At 35.8% G+C, this 16,547-nt stretch overlaps 1 protein-coding gene across 5 annotated transcripts in view; it reads right to left on the bottom strand.

The window, feature by feature from the left end:
* The window catches only part of TMEM167A (transmembrane protein 167A), a 172,798-nt gene that overhangs the window by 137,458 nt on the left and 18,793 nt on the right, over nucleotides 1–16,547 (bottom strand). The window contains exon 4 of one of the 5 annotated variants that reach the window (XM_016953038.3): nucleotides 7,394–11,704. The exons of the other annotated variants lie outside the window; for them this stretch is intronic. Within the exon in view, the coding sequence (XP_016808527.1) occupies nucleotides 11,634–11,704 (71 nt within the window). The 3' untranslated portion in view covers nucleotides 7,394–11,633. Of the gene's footprint in view, nucleotides 1–7,393; nucleotides 11,705–16,547 lie in introns of those variants that run through there. 5 annotated transcript variants of the gene reach the window in all.

Genomic DNA, 16,547 nt, shown 5'->3' with positions numbered 1-16,547 from the left:
GACTTCTAGTCATTAATTTTTGATACTTAGACCGCTTTCGGATATGCTAAGAACTCCTAATGAGGAAACGTAGAATAAATCATCAGGTAGGAAAAATATTTCAATGGAGAAACATAACCCTCATATAATATGCTTCTTTACCATGTCATTCATTAACCTGGATTCAGTAATTAACAGGATTACATAAAAAACATTTAAATGTCCAAAGCCATATTTAACTACTATAAAATCATTCATGTACAGATTTTCTTACTGAGTTGTCAAGAGAAGTATAAACATTTTTTACTAGTTGTTTTTTGTCTGGCTCTTGAATATTCTTCAGGCTTTCATGAGCCTCAAAGTGTACATAACTGAGTGGTGTAATAAATGCCAGATTCTCCAGGATTTTAGAAGGTATGTGAAGTGAATGTAGATATGTTTGCCATTATTGTCCTAAACCAGAAAACCGGGGAAAAGTATAAAGTTGGTATCTTTGTGGCACGTAATCTCAGATAGATGTATTTTATTTTAAGATAGATGAGAATTGAACTTCTTCACTCAAAAAATAAACTAATTTACTTAGCCTTAATTTTATATTTAACACAAGGCATTTGTTTCTGGAAATTGGATCACACTGTTGTATATGTAGGACTTTCATTGACTAGTATATACGCTTTAAGTTTATTATCTTTTGCCTTTACACAAAACCCTTGGCAGACTATTCTTAATGCATGTATTTAGGAGATAGCTGAGTCTGTTTCTTGTCAGTTCTAAATTTAAATGATTTACTTTTCTTGATGGTTGAAAATGCTTGAAGTCAGGGCAATGGAGGTAAATACAGTCCATTTGTGCTTCTTCAAAGAATCAAGAATTTACATAATAGATGAAAGTTTACTAAATACTGTGCACATTCTGGGTTTCCAAAGGCAAATAAGAATTGACCACCCTTAAATACTTTTAATTCCTATGAAACGTCTAGTGTGAGAAAGTAGGAGAGCGGGAGGAAAAAAGGGAGACAAAGATACAGATTCAGAGAGAAAATGACAAAGACTTTTCATTTTTCACGGGAATGAAACAAAGAGAAAATAATCATTAAAACAAGGTGTAATAAGGGTCTGATGGTCTGAAAGTATCAAGCATAAATTTAAAAAGTATGTCATGAAATTCAAATGTATATACTTGGTATTTATCTTATCACATTTTTTTAACCATAAAAATATAGGTTTTAAAAAATAAAAGGAAAGAAAACTCACTGTTATTCCCACCTCCTAGAGAAAATTATTATGTTGGTATTTTTTATAATTCTTTTCTTATAAATGTGTGTGTGTGCATGCACCCATGCATAAAATATTTTGTAACATAATTTCTTTTCTTTCTTTTTCTTGTTTCTTAAAATTTAAGATGGAGCCTCACTCTGTCACCCAGGCTGGAGTGCAGTGGCGCGATCTCAGCTCACTGCAACCTCCACCTCCTGGGTTCAAACGATTCTCCTGCCTCAGCCTACTGAGTAGCTGGGATTATAGGCACACGCAATCACATCCAGCTAATTTTTGTATTTTTTAGTAGAGACAGGGTTTCACCATGTTGGCCAGGCTGGTCTCAAACTCTTGATCTCAAGTGGTCCCTCCCCCTTGGCCTTCCAAAGTGCTGGGATTACAGGCATGAGCCACCGTGCCTAGCCTGTAACATGATTTCATCACTAAATATATTGTGTCTATCCTTTCATGTTGAAAGTTTTACTTCAATATACATTTAATAGCCATGTAAATATTCCATTTTGTATAATAAAAAAATTATTTCAAAATGTTCTATAAATCAATCTCCTACAACTTCCATTATTAAAATGGAACTATAGCCCTACTGCACTCTGAATGAGTGAAAAATTGGAAGACTGTAAAATAGATGGCCACATGCCCTTCAGGCTCTCGCATCCAGGAGTGCTTTGCTCAGTCTGAATGTTCTGTGGTATGCCCACAGCCTCATCGAACTTTTCAAAGCTCCTGTCTATTACTTTATCACTTACCAGATCCTAATTTCTTTTCTCAGCCTGGGAGCATCAGTTTCTATACTGAGAGCATTGAAATTATCGTTGCACTTCTCCAGTTTGCCCAGTGTCCTGCAGTGTTTAATAGAATTAGATTTAAATATGATACTTCAGCAGATGATTCCCACATCTAATGCACCTCATTCTAATGTACTTCATCTGAAGATTCATGGTAGGAGGAGGGAGTTATTTAAAATGAAATATGCTCTACCACACTAAAAATTTATGAAACATAAATGGTAAGCTTTTTAAAGGTGTAATTTCAGGTTACAGGTAGGTTGGAGTGGAGATATATTTCCAAATCACATTGAAATAATGAGAAGTAAGAAGCAAACCCTTCTGCCTATATATACTTACCCTGAACAAAAGATCTGTTCGTGTAGATCTAAATAGAAACTTAGGATACCATGCCCATTTAAGTACATGTGATATAAATTAATCTTAACAAGACATCAATGTGATTTGTGCCATGTTGTCCTTTTAAATATATCACTTCCCAAGTGGAAACAATTTAAGTGTCCAATAACAGGGGACAGGTTAAATACATTTTATTGTATTCTATGGTGGGATATTCTCCAATTATTTAAAAATGGTATAATAGCAAAAATCTGTAACTTGTGAAAAGACATTCACAAAAGGGGGAGAAAAGAAGGCTACAAAATAGCATGAACTATTCTATCCCATAAAAAATATTTTTATCTGTACATGGACATCTTTATATGATCCATTATAGTGGTTATTTTGGACTGGTAAGATTACTGGAAGCCTTTTTTTTTTCTTTGTGTATTTGCATTTTCTGAATTTTCTACAATTTAGTTTTGTAAGGGAAAAAATTTAAATTACTTTCAGGTATGAGACTAATGGTGTCATGGAAGTTTGTCTTCCATGTGATTCTGTAGGGGGCTTATTGAACCATCTCTCAAGCACAGGGCTTGTAATTCAAAGGAAAATAAGAAGCCTCTCCTGCTTAGTGACTCATACTGTGCTAGGATGATCACAGTTAGGAGCTGCTACATGAGTGTGTTGCCTTGGATCACAGCAAGTAAAAACACACGGAGGGCAGAGTAGGGGCAAATAATAAGCAATGAAAGGCCTAGAAGTAATTTTCTTTCTATTTTTTTCTCCTTATCTTATTTCAAGTTGATGTGGATATTTCCCTTGGCATAGTGTAGACAATGGATGAGTTGGTTTTGCCGGTATTCATAGGAAACAAGGTTGCTCTAAGAATTACATAAAGAAAAGAGTAACAAGTACATGTTCCATGAATGTTTCCTAGTGAAGTAACCACTGTTATAATCACAGAATGTCTCCTGTAACTCTTCAAAAAGCCCAAAATGAGCCCTGGCGTAATTTCTAGGAAGGTAAATTCCTGGATACATTTCACAAATGTAGAACTTCCAGCTACAATGGGATTTCCAAGATCATGGCTGGAAAAAACCAAATGTGTCTTCATTCTTTAAGAGTTCTTTGTCTATGTTTAAGCAACTGCTGAGAACCAGTGAAGAACAACTTGTACTGCCAATACAGGACAGTCATTGGTGTTCACAGCTGGGAAGGCTTTTGAAGGTCTTCTAACCCAAACCTGAGGGAGATGACACTTGCCCCTAAGTTCTGTGTCTCCCATAAGGATTGCAGCTCCCTCCCACTACTTTCCCATCATGTAAATGGAAAAGGAGAACTGCACAGTTTCTTAGGCTGAAGTTTTATCCCTCACTCCTATTTTCTCATAATGCCTTTTGGCATTTGTGCTATAACTGCAACTATAGCGACTTCAGTGAAATGAAGATGTGGTAGTAGGAATTGCAACATGAGCTTTGACTAGACTATGTGGACAAGAATACTAAATAGCATGGACTCAGTGATATTTGTCCCCTTTAAAATAAAACATAACAATTGAGAGCTTAGTTTTAAAACTCAACGTGTTTATTTTCTGAAACCTGCTTTATCCAGACTTCCATGACTAATTAAAAGATGACAAATTTGGATGGAGCAGAAAAGGTCCCTATGGAATAGATTAGGGAGTGTTAATATACTTAAGTAGAAAGAAAACTTCTGTAAAATCAGTGATACATGACTCAGATAACTGTCAGGTTCTGTAAAGTTTGCTGCTTACACATAACAACATAGCTCACCCGTACCTTCAATGCACTTATTTCCTTCTAACTCCATTGGGTGTGATACTAAGACTGTCCAAGATCATCTATCATTTTGTTGGACTTCTTCACAGCCCCTCTGTTTCCTGGCTGAGTTATTTATGTAACATTATTCCACATGGGAAAGCCCAGCTGTTAAAGTTTTAGAATCAGGAATAAGAACACATTTTTATTAGATCCTTCATCTTGTCTACAGTGGGTTTTTCTTGGTTTAAATAATGATAGCAGCATACTAGCTCCTCGTTATAACTCACTCCCCTGTACGTGCTTTTGGAGAGGAAAATGGCCTTTTCCTTCTTTTGGGGTTCCAGAAGGGGGGCTTATATCAAACTAAATATGAAATCAATGTGTGGGATTGTATAATCACCTGTTGAGTTTGAACTCATCCACCTGGGGTGGGCACTGCAGAGGTAAAAATGATAGGACTGTTATAGATTGGTGGTAGCATGAGAGGTATATGAGAAAGGAAAAGGGGGAGTTAACAAGATTAGAAAATTTTAAGCATAGAAGGAAAGTGGCACTGTTAAAAAACAAAATAGGGTGACCCAGAAGGAGAAGCAGGTTTTGAAGAATTCTGTTTGGGATATATTGAGTTGCTGGCAGGAAATCCAGGTTGAAGGGTCTTAGAGAACATGATGACTTTGTAATGTGTCAACTTCGTTAGGCTGCTCATTTCCTAGGACTGCCTTCCTTGTAAACTTCTGGTTAGTGTGGACCACAGGAGGGAGTCTTGGGTGAAATTTGTTCAACAGAGGTAAAGCAGTAGTAATTTTGTAGCTCAACTGTGATGTCACAGATGTGCAGATTAACGTTGTTACTGTGAGGCAGCAGGTGGGCCTATAACTACTCTATCTTCCCCTGGATTATCCTTCAGCCTCTCTGACTTCTTGGCCACATATAGCTTCAAGAAGGGCACTGGCTTCTTTCTGCAAGACATCCACAGTACCAAGGTCAATGACAAGAACTGACACAGCTTCTACCCTTCCCTTCCCTGTGGATTTCAGGTCCAACATTAGAAACAAAGACAATAGTCTTACAGAGACTACTCTATTAGCTCCTTTAATTATGTAAGGTCAAATCCTTTGGATGAGTTGGCCAGCCTTCTCTATGGCTCAAAGCCCTGCATGATTTGGCTTATTTTTTCTTTCCAACTTACTCCATTCTTTGCCTCACTCAGTATTAGTAACATTAAATAGCATTCTTCATGCTAGTTTTCTATGAATTTCTCCACCCCTTCAAGTCCCAAGCTCTTTCCTGTCTCTGCCACTTTGTTCATGCTCTTCATCTGCAGTAGATCTTAGCCTAACCATCAACTTCATGGACTGGCATTCCCTTACCACCCCATCTAAACCGTCCTTCAGGTGTTTCCTTCAGGGTTCTAGAGGTTGTGTATGCTTATCTAATTAGCTATTTGGTTAGTTGATCTTTACTAGACTCTAGGTTCCATGACAGCAACAGCTGTATTTGTCTTACTCCACATTGTATATCCTGTCCTAACACTGTCTGGCACACAGCCTGTTCTCAAAGGATTCATGTAGGGATGAAATGGGAGATATGGAGGACTCTACTTTGTGGGTTTGGAATGATAGAGGGATTAATTTTCTATTCTTTGGCGGTGGGGAGGGGGGCAAGGATTATCCTGCATTCTAGCCCAATTTCTGTTCTTCTTGGCAGGTCAAACTAAGTGCCTAGGGATTCGCTAAGTTGTCTACATCGAATTTGTTACATGTTAAAAGAGTCAATAAAGCTTCTTTGAAGATGCCGGTCATCTTCAGAAACACTTTTTAAAAAGCAAGCAAACTATTTCTATCAAATAAAATCAAGATAAATATGATCTTCTATTCTTTCAGAATCCAAAAGAATGTTGTATTCTATTCTCTGTAACTTAATTTCCAAGGTCAAATCTTTTGGTATTATCCTGAGCCTCCAGATCCCTTTTAACACTTCATTACTGCAAAGATTCTTTGATGCTGGCCTTCTTGAAATCCCTCATGTCTATTTTCTTACTTCTTTTTATTTTTTTCCAGTATTTAGCCTAGCTATAGAAATAAAAAAAGTTGAGGTGGCTGATAAATTACAGGTTTTAGCACTTTGGGAACAAATGCTACATCCCTACACATTTGCTTTTAGGCTACTTCCCTTGTCAAAGCTCAAACAGTAGTGTCTGGGTATCATGCAGTTTCTGAATGAGTGTTCTCATCCTCCACAAAGCGTGTGTGAAGTAACTTACCCTTGTTTCCAATATTTATGTTTTCTCCCTTGCCCTTGCCCTCCCTTCCACCCCTAGATGAATCTGTTATCGGTAAGGACATTAATGTAAACCCTCTGAATTAAAAACAGATTTTGCTTTCCTGGTTATATTAAATTCGGTGGTCTTAAGCAAAGCCATTTTGAATTCTTTTGACTTGTTATTAATATAAATTGGAAATTTAGTGATTTTCCTATAATGTCTTTTATCAACTGGTGGTTTAATGGGGCAGTGGGGTACGTTTACAATATTTACTGAAGGAAACAACTAAGATACTGCCTTTCAATTTATATCTGAAGTATTTTCTTAGATCTAAATCTAACTAAAAATACAATTGCTACAATTCATTTGGTTAGGTAAATTCCTTCTAGTTACAGGTCTGACAAAGGTTGGTCTGTGTTTATTCAGTTTTGGGAAGCTAACAGCAGGAAGACCACATTCCTCAAAGCAAGACAAAAGCCTTTTCATATTTCTCAGTAAATACTAATAATAGTATAAATTGGCTGAATAATCTGACTGATGGACAATGCTCACAAACAGATTTTAGACAGAAAATAATAGCTACTTGCCAGAATGTTTGGGCATCTGAAGGCTCCCAGTTGAGGACAAGGTTGAAAATAACTCAGTAATTGATAACTGTCACTTTCACTCAGGATCCGATTTCCACCATCTCTGGGAAAATTAAAGACTTCACACCCAAAGCAAACTGCTGGAGTCATTTAAGGCTCTTAAAAGCATACTCAATGATAACAGCAATATAGTAGATCCAATAGCTAGTAGGATGCAAAACAACAATAAAAATAATACCCCAAAACGAATCCTGGCCATCCATGAATGCAAATGCAGGTAGGAAAAAAAAAAATAGAACATTTCTCTATTCTCATCCTACTAGAAAGGTGGAAATTTCCATTTTTTAACCTCTAAAAACTGCTTTCACATATCTGACAATAAGACAAAAGTAGGAGGCTCTTGAGAGTTCATCTTGACTTTTATTACACACTAGACATATATGAACTAACCAGAGATGTGCATGATTCTCTGTACTCTTAAAATCACAGGAAATATAATTCCACCTCCCCCTTTTTTTCTGATATTGGAGTAGCATTTCAGATTTTGGAGATTAGCTTAGGGCAAAGTAAAAGTCATGGAAGGCAGTGTATAAATAACATTAATTATGAAGCTACTTTTCAGAAGCTAGTAGTAACTTGCTTAGTAATAACCACAAGGTTGTACAGCGTTCACAATGCTGGTATTAATCAGCTACATATTTTGAACATCTACTGTTACTGGATACCAAAGAAAGTGAGTTATTTAAGAATCTTCCATTCTTGTTATAAGCTTCCTATGATCCAGTAACTTCTCAAAGGCTTTGCAAAAAGCCTAAGTCCTTGCTTTTTGAGAATTTTTTTTTGTGCACCCAGGAAATGTAAATGCAACCATCACTGCTTCTTGTGCAGGTGTGTGCTTTAACAATCAGGGCTGCTTTTGGTATCAAGAGTATGAGCTATTAAGAGTTTCTAAAAATACTGACCTAACTAGTCAGTTGCCTCCACCTTATATACTATTCAGGCAAGTCTTCGGAAAGTATACTACTGTATTCCTAGTCCAAAATAAGGTAGGCATGAATATATTCAACCTTCTTTGCACATACACCAAGGAAGAATTTAAATTTCTGCCCTTGAGTAGTTTTGTGTTAGGCAGGAGGAAAAACATATTCAATTTTGAGGTAGGTAATCAACAGGAATGAGAAAAATACAAGACAGTCTAAGATCTAACCTTTGTCTACCTTTCTAGGCTTATGTCTTAATACTCCCGAAGTGGCACAAGCTAGGTTATTTCTAGTTCTTAACAGACTACTGTGCTTTTGCACAATGCTCTCAAGTTCAGCTTAAGCAGTGCTCCTCTGGAAGTTCACACCCTAACTGAACTGTCACTCTTCTTTATTTTCTTCTAGAATCCTGGGATTATCTGAATAATAAATGCCATCACATTGTACTTCTAATACATACTTCATCTCTTTCACCTAGTGCACTATGAATTACTACGAGGAAGAATCTGTGTGCCTATCTTCCTGTCTTCAGTGATGATATACTGAAAGAATGGTGTAGGAGTAGAAATATTCTATTTACCGGTGCTAACTCTTTTTCACAAAACCAGGCAGAGATCTGCTCATTTTTACTCTGTAAACTTGGAAAAGTTAATTTATTCAATCTCTATTTTGTCCTAACTAGACTGATCATCTTATTACTAAGATGAAGGAATCTATTGCAAGTTACACGTTACTATCATCCCCTGGTATGAAAGAGCGATTTTGAACCTGAACATATAAAAGCATTCAAGATAGTGTCTGGCACAGTAGAACAGGGATTAACAAGACACTGGACTTGATCCTCAAATTATTTAAGCCACAGAAGGGATTCAGACTCTGGCCTTTTGATTGACCACCTTTTAAGATTGCTTGAAAAGACAACGCCCTTCCTATTAGCACAGCTGAAGCCAATCCAGAACTAAACATCAGCACACAAAAAATACCAGGATAGATGGAATCAAAAGACTCTGAAGCCAAAAGGAGGCTAGGGAGAGCAACTGAACTTAGCAAGCTGAGGACTTCAGTGTCCATCATCCGATCCTGCCCTGTAACAACAGGTCTATATGATAGAGATATTCCATCTGAGCTGGAGGCCATTATCCTTAGCAAACTAACACAGAACAGAAAACCAAATACATGTTCTCACTTAGAAGTAGGAGCTAAATGATGAGAACTCAAGGACACAAAGAAAGGAACAACAGACACTGGGGCCTACTTGAGGGTGGAGGGTGGGAGGAGGGAGAAGAGCAGGGAAAATAACTACTGGGTACTAGGCTTAGCACCTGGGTGACAAAATAATCTGTACAACAAAACCACTTGACATGAGTTTACCTATATAACAACCTGCACATGTACCCCTGAACCTAAAAGTTAAAAAAATAAAAGAGATAGTCTATCTGATGCTTAAATTGATCTTTAATAACCTTCTGCATCCCACCACCCCACCAAAACCACAAGAGAAATATCTCAATATTCTGTGGGCTTAAAACCACCTACACTGCCCCTTGGGTTAGAGAACAGGATTCAGTGGTCCTCTTTGAAAAATATACATTAAAGAAAATGTTAATTGCTTTTATTCATACTGTGTCTCTCCCTGACTTCTCCAAAAGCTTGTGTTTCAAAAGGTCAGAATGGTTGTTGTTACAAATATGCTGCCTCCCACTCTGTTTAGCATCTATACAAAGCAAAACGTTTTGTATGTTTCCACAAATTTTCCCCCAAAATTATCTCTTCCTTTACTTTCCACCTACCTCCTCTGAGATGCCAAATTAAGAAATGTCTTAGAATATCTAGAATATTCTTCCTCTTTTCATATTCGATTTGTCTTAGCATATAAAAAATTAGTTGACATGGCTTTTGGAAAGTCCAGTTGGCAGCAGAGCTGGACAACAGATGGCCACCCAGAAATTAGAGCCAGAAAGGTGACTTACTCAGCATGGATACACTGACAAGAATCCTATTTTTGAGAAACCCTAAAAATCCTTGACCTGATGTAAAGCCCAAGAGGCAGTTTAGAGGAAGAACAATGATTATAACCTGATTCCCTATCTAAAGCAAAATATACCACTTTTAACTGCCATAGACATGCCAAAAATATAAAACCAAAACCAAACCAAAACAAACAAACAAAAAATCCCCAGATAACAAAATACAGAAAATCAAACCAAAACCAAAAAACACCCCCAAACAAAAAACCACCACAGGCAACACACAAGCTTAAGATGTTTCCTAGAATCCATTCCAAGTGGTTTAAATTAGTCTAAAATAAAAATAGGTGGCTTTCAGTTCCATACTTTGTTTCTGCAGAAATAACTACTAGCCTATTAATCTAGAAATAATTTTCTTTTTTTGTTTAAAAAAAGGAAGTTTGTTCATTTTATCTTTATGATGAATTAATAGCTGCAAACAATCTAATTAATACTATCTACAACAGGTAATTTTTAGCTAAGATTTAAGTTCCTCGTAGCTCTGAAATTTTAACTGAATTTTAGTTGAACCTTAAGAAATGTTAACCATGACCTTAAAATAACTGCTCTATTGTAAAATTTAGAAGTCACATTCCTAATATTCCTCTTGCCTAGACTAAAAATTGTTGAAGGTCTCCTTTCACTATCAAAGTTCAAAGATACTTGTGCCACAGTATACAAATCAGTAGATTTGAAAACTATTTATCACCTCCAAAGTAACAAAAGAGATTCCAGTTCAAGTTGACAAAACACAAACTGGATTTAAAGTGCTGTGTTAAAAAACAAAACAAAAATACAGTTCCTTTACGGCAATTAAAATAAATGTTTCATTTTTGAAGCCATGACACTAAAAAGAATGAAAAACACATATAGGATAATTATTTTATAATTGTTCTTTTCATTCTAAGAATGTTGTGTTTTTCAGAGAAAGACAGCTTTCCGGCAAAAATTCATGCACAAAATACATATACTTGACAAGATGTTTCAGAGCCTACTATGTCATTTGGCTAGTCTAAATCCACTAATGTTAAATATCAACATTTTCCCAATAGTATTTTTAAGTTACATCTCATTTACCTTCGTCCTTAAAAACTGCATAAGCTTGTTTTAAATATTTTAAATACTTGTCATAAACTAGAGTTTGCTAAGAGTAGAGGTACTCTGGTTAATGATCAAAATGGTGTGCCCAGAGGAAAAGCAAGCACTATTAAATATTAATGCAATCCTTATCAACACAAATTGAGCCATTTTAATAAAAAAGCTAGTCCAAAAAAGGGTCTCATTCTATAAAGATTAAATCATTTCCAAATCACAGTGAAAGGAACTTGAGTAATTAACCAATTTTGTTTTCTACTATGTGCCTTAGAGATACCTCACTAAAATTTCGTATCTGATACAACAGAATAACATATGCAGAATGTAATATTGTAGTGACAGTACTGAGGTTGATTGTTACAGACTATTAAATGGTTACATCTTAATTGTTTATACAGAACATTGGTCCAATAACATTAAAATAGAGAACAGCATCTGGAAATTTATCTCATTCAATGTTCGGAGATAAAAGAGTTAAACATCCTTTCCATTATTTTCTGCAGTCAGTCCTTGTTCACAATCAAATCTGATGGCAACTAAATTCTGGCATTTTCCCCAGCTACTGTATGAAGAGGATGCTGAAGGCCATTACTATACAGCATACTGCAACATAAGGACTCTTCCGTTCGCCTGTTGAAAAAAAGGAGATATTCATCTTGATTAACTGAGTGGCTAACCTGGCTATGACAAGGTTATACTACCATAAGAATCAAGATAACATTCTTCCCTAGGATGCCCGCACATTGGGGGTGGGGCAGTGACAAAAACTAGATGCAACATAAAAAACAAGTACAATACAGAATGGGCTAAACTATTAATATATCAATTTATTTCTAAGAGGATCTTCTTTTCATATATTTAGAAAACCTCGAAAGCATCATTTCTTTGTCACTGTGTAAACTCAGACACTAAAAAATACAATGCAGAATGTAGGACAGAGATCCAAGAGAAACGATCTCGACTCAATTGAGGCCAAAGAAATATTGTTTATTTTCTGTCTATAAAAAGAACAAAACTTCCATCCATAAAAAGACACAACAGTTTTCCTTACTGGTAGCAATTTGTGACACTTAAAGGTACAGGGAAGGGGGAGCATTCATGGATGAAAATAAAGAGAGGATGGTCAATAAAACTGCATTTAAAAAATGGACAAATTAAAATGCTTAATTAAAAAAATTAGAAAAACTATTTCTGAGATAGTATGCTTACTCTGGGTTAGAAAAGTAGAACTAAAACTAACCACTTCTGTATCAGTCAATTTTTCACATGCATTTAAGGAATGCTTGTATTTGGATGCTTTCCTTTGCACGAAGTAAATCTAAAACTGGCTTGTGAATTGTCTCGCAAACAGATAGAGATCATGTCATCGTGAGTTAACTCAAATTGATCTTATTCTTCTCTGTTCCTTCAATAACTGCAAGGCTATACTAATTCATAAAGCACCAGACATTTCTATGCTGCCATGAGGGCGATATAAGAAAGGAAGAAGAAACTACTTCTAGAAATAATCCTGGGTATGTGCCTGGCATCCTCTAGTAGAGATGGTTTACACTACCCTCACCTGTGCTTTTCCATGATGTTTAAAGTCAACTCTTTCTTAATGAAACTCCTTATTCCACTTAGCAAGTTCAGCAAACTACCTCTAGAAAATGTTCATCCTGACCATCTTTATTAACTAAAATTCTCAAGGTCATTTTCATTTTTATAGCTTCCTCACTGACCTCACACTGCCATATTATTGAGTTTATGTCTTAGTGTCTGCTCATTGTTAATTTCCATAGAAAATATTATACACATACAAAAAAATAAACTTTTGGGGTTTTTCTGAAAGTATTTGTTTAATCCGTAGACATTTAATGGACTGCCTTCCGGCTAAAAAAAATCTAGAAAGTGAAACTGTTTTTACAATACCATCACCTCAACTGAAAATAAAAATCTTTTAAAATTAAAAAAAATCTTGGGTCACAATCTGTAAACAATGCTAATTCTCTTGGAGAAAAAAGCCCAAGTCACCAAACAAAACAAAAACAACCCCATTTGTAAATAAATTTCAGAAAGACTTCGTAAGCAAGCCTGTCACTCTTACTAGGGCTATATACCCTCACCTCATATAGTCTTATTAAATACTTAAAAGAAATTAATACTGTCCTAAGTTTTCCATATGGTGGAAATTAATTTTTGAGGAAGTTCCCCTTTTCCTCATCCTTCAACTTAGAATGCTAACATTTACATATGGATTTAATTTTCCTGTTTTTAATTTTCTTAAAAGAGACTGCCATGTGGTAGAGCTAAACATCTTTAGTTGAACTTGGGTTTTAATGTTACTTTTTGTCTGGTCTTAGGTCTGTATAAGTGAATGTAAAACAGTTGCTGTAATGTGATGTGTAACATGATAAGATGATTTGGCTAGGTCTTTTCCCATTAAAATTGTATCATTTCTTTGTGGATATATTCTGTGTCAAGATAAGAGAGGAGCATATGCTTGAGAAAGCAGCATATCAGCAACATTTTCTAAGTCACTCTGCCAAAATGAAAAGCTAATGCTTTCACAGAATTGGCAAGAATGAACATTTAAAATGAACCATTCAACCTATAGCATTCATACAGTCAAGAGAGGAAAATGGAAATAACAAATAAGCAAAAAAAAAAAAAAAAAAAAGGACACTAGACACTATTTATAATCAGACATAAAAATAGATCATACAACAGGAAATCATTAAGAAAGATACAAACTAGACATCTTAAACTCAGCTATGTTCTTTTCAAGCAATAATTGTGAACAAAGGGGCTGTTTGGGCTGGCTACTAAATGGAACTGTACACACTTCTCTCATTACATAAGATGGATTTAAAATACCTTAATATTTTCTTTATGCATTAGCAATTTAATAAAACTGAGATGAAAACGATGCCTCTTAACTCCAGACCTGCTCTTCCATTATGTTCTCTCTTTGTACTTTACTTGAGGTATTCTTAACCACTGTTTCTTGGCCATATTCTTTCTCAGAGTAACTTGTCTCTGAAGCATGCAGTTTGGTGTGTGTATATTTATATTTACCACTAACTACCAGTATTAACCATTGAGGATGCTATTTTGTCACTCTTTTCTTGGTTCTTTTTGAAGTGCTTAAGATTTCTCCTATTATTTCAGGGTTTGCAGTTGTTCATAACTGAGTGCCAGATAAGTCTGCACCATAAATTTCTGTAAATCTAGAGCAGCCCTTCTCACTCCAGTACTATGGACATTTTGAGCTTGATAATTCTGTTGTGATGGATTCCCTGTGCATCCTAGGATGCTTAGCAACATCCCTCACCTATACCCACTATCTGTCCCTGAGTCCAGCTGTGACTATCAAAGCTGTCTCTCTATTTTGTCAAATGTCCCAGAGTGGTAACTACTTATCTAGGGTATATCTGTGATTTTACCAGTTTAAGGTAATGATACTTATTACAAAAGAAAGACTCTTAGACCTATCACCGTAAGAGAGAACAAAGTATGACAGAACACTGAGGAAGAATAGCTGAATACGTTAAAGTCATACTTATTTCTCTGGAAGATAGTCTGTTTCAATAGTCATTATATCAGAATTATGGCCTTGAAACAGGCACTTTTCTATGAAGTCTTTTATGCTTATACTATCATTTGCCATAACAAGAACCTGGAAAGGCCAAAGAACCTTATGATTTCATCATCACAGATTTGGAAAGGACTTCGGGATAATTTAGTATTATGCTTACAATTTCCACCATTAATGGGTCTTGCCTATCATTAAAAGCTTAAGGGAAGAAAACCTGCTCTCAAAATTATTTCAATGGCTAACAACATATGAACCTTATATGATGCTTTAAAGATTTGAAGACTAGTTTATGCTATAACCATCTTCAGACATATTACATCAATTCCCAGGTTTTCTCTAAAAAAATCTCTAAGTACAGACATATTTCATTTTATTGTGCTTTGCAGATATTGCCCCTTTGAAAAAAAATTGAAGGTTTATGGCAACCTTGCATTGAGCAAGTCTATTGGTGCCATTTTTTAAAAACAGCATGTGCTCAATTTGTGTCTCTATGTCATATTTTGGCAATTCTCCCAATATTTCAAACTTTTTCATTATTATTTTATCTTTTATGGTGATCTGCAATCATTGATCTTTCATGGTACCATTGCAATTGTTGTGGGGCACCATGAACTGTGCTAATATAAGATGGCAAACTTATTTGATAAATGATACACCAATGATAAGAAACTACAGCAAGTTATGCAGAAACTAGCTAAGATAACTGATGAAAGTAGCTACACTAAACAACAGATTTTCAATGTAGACAAAGTGGCCTTCTATTGAAAAAGATGGCATCTAGGAATTTCACAGCTAGAGAGGAGAAGTCAGTGCCTGGCTTCTACCGCTTCAAAGGACAGGCTGACTCATGTTAGGGGCAAATGTAGCTGGTGACTTTAAGTGGAAGTCAATGCTCATTCACCTGCTGAAAATTCTACAGCTTTTAAGAATTATGCTAAATCTGCTCTGCCTATGCTCTAGAAACAGAACAACTAAGTCTGGATGACAGCATATCTGTTTACAGCATGGTTTACCGAATACTTCAATGGAGGAAGTAACCACAGATGTGGTGAAAAGAGTAAGAGAACTTTAATTAGAAGGGGAGCCTGAAAATGTGACTGAATTACTATAATCTCATGATGAAATCGGAATGAATAACTGCTTCTTATGAGCAAAGAAAATGGTTTCTTGAGATGGAATTTACTCCTGGTGAGGATGCCGTGAACATTGTTGAAATGACAACAAAGGATTTAAAATATTACATAAACTTAGTTCCTAAATCAGTGGAGGGTTTGAGAGGATTGAATCCAGTTTTGAAAGAAATTCTACTGTGGATAAAATGCTACCAAATAGCACTGCATGTTACAGAGAAATCTTTCATGAAAGGAAGAGTCAATCCATGTGGCAAACTTCACGGCTATCTTATTTTAAGAAACTGCCAGTCACCCCAACCTTCAACAACCACCACCCTGATCAATCAGCAGCAATCAACATTGAGGCAAGACCCTCCACCAGCGGAATGATTATGACTCACTAAAGGGTCAAATATAATCATCAGTGATTTTTAGCAACACGGTATTTTTCAATTAAGGTACACACATTGTTTTTAAAGACACACTGCTACTCCACATTTAATAGACCACTAATGTACACAAAACTTTTATATGTACCAGAAACCAAAAAAAATTGTTGACTTGCTTTATTGTGGTGGTCTGGGACTGAACATGCAGTATTTCTGAGGTATACCTGCATTACAAATACTCAGTTTGTATTTTTCTTTTATTATTATTATTATTATTATTATTATACTTCAAGTTTTAGGGTACATGTGCACAATGTGCAGGTTAGTTACGTATGTATACATGTGCCATGCTGATGTGCTGCACCCATTAACTCGTCATTTAGCATTAGGTATAG

This window comes from Pan troglodytes, chromosome 4 (genome assembly GCF_028858775.2).
Source record: "Pan troglodytes isolate AG18354 chromosome 4, NHGRI_mPanTro3-v2.0_pri, whole genome shotgun sequence".
NCBI lineage: Eukaryota > Metazoa > Chordata > Mammalia > Primates > Hominidae > Pan > Pan troglodytes.
This window is presented reverse-complemented; position numbering and strand designations above follow the sequence as displayed.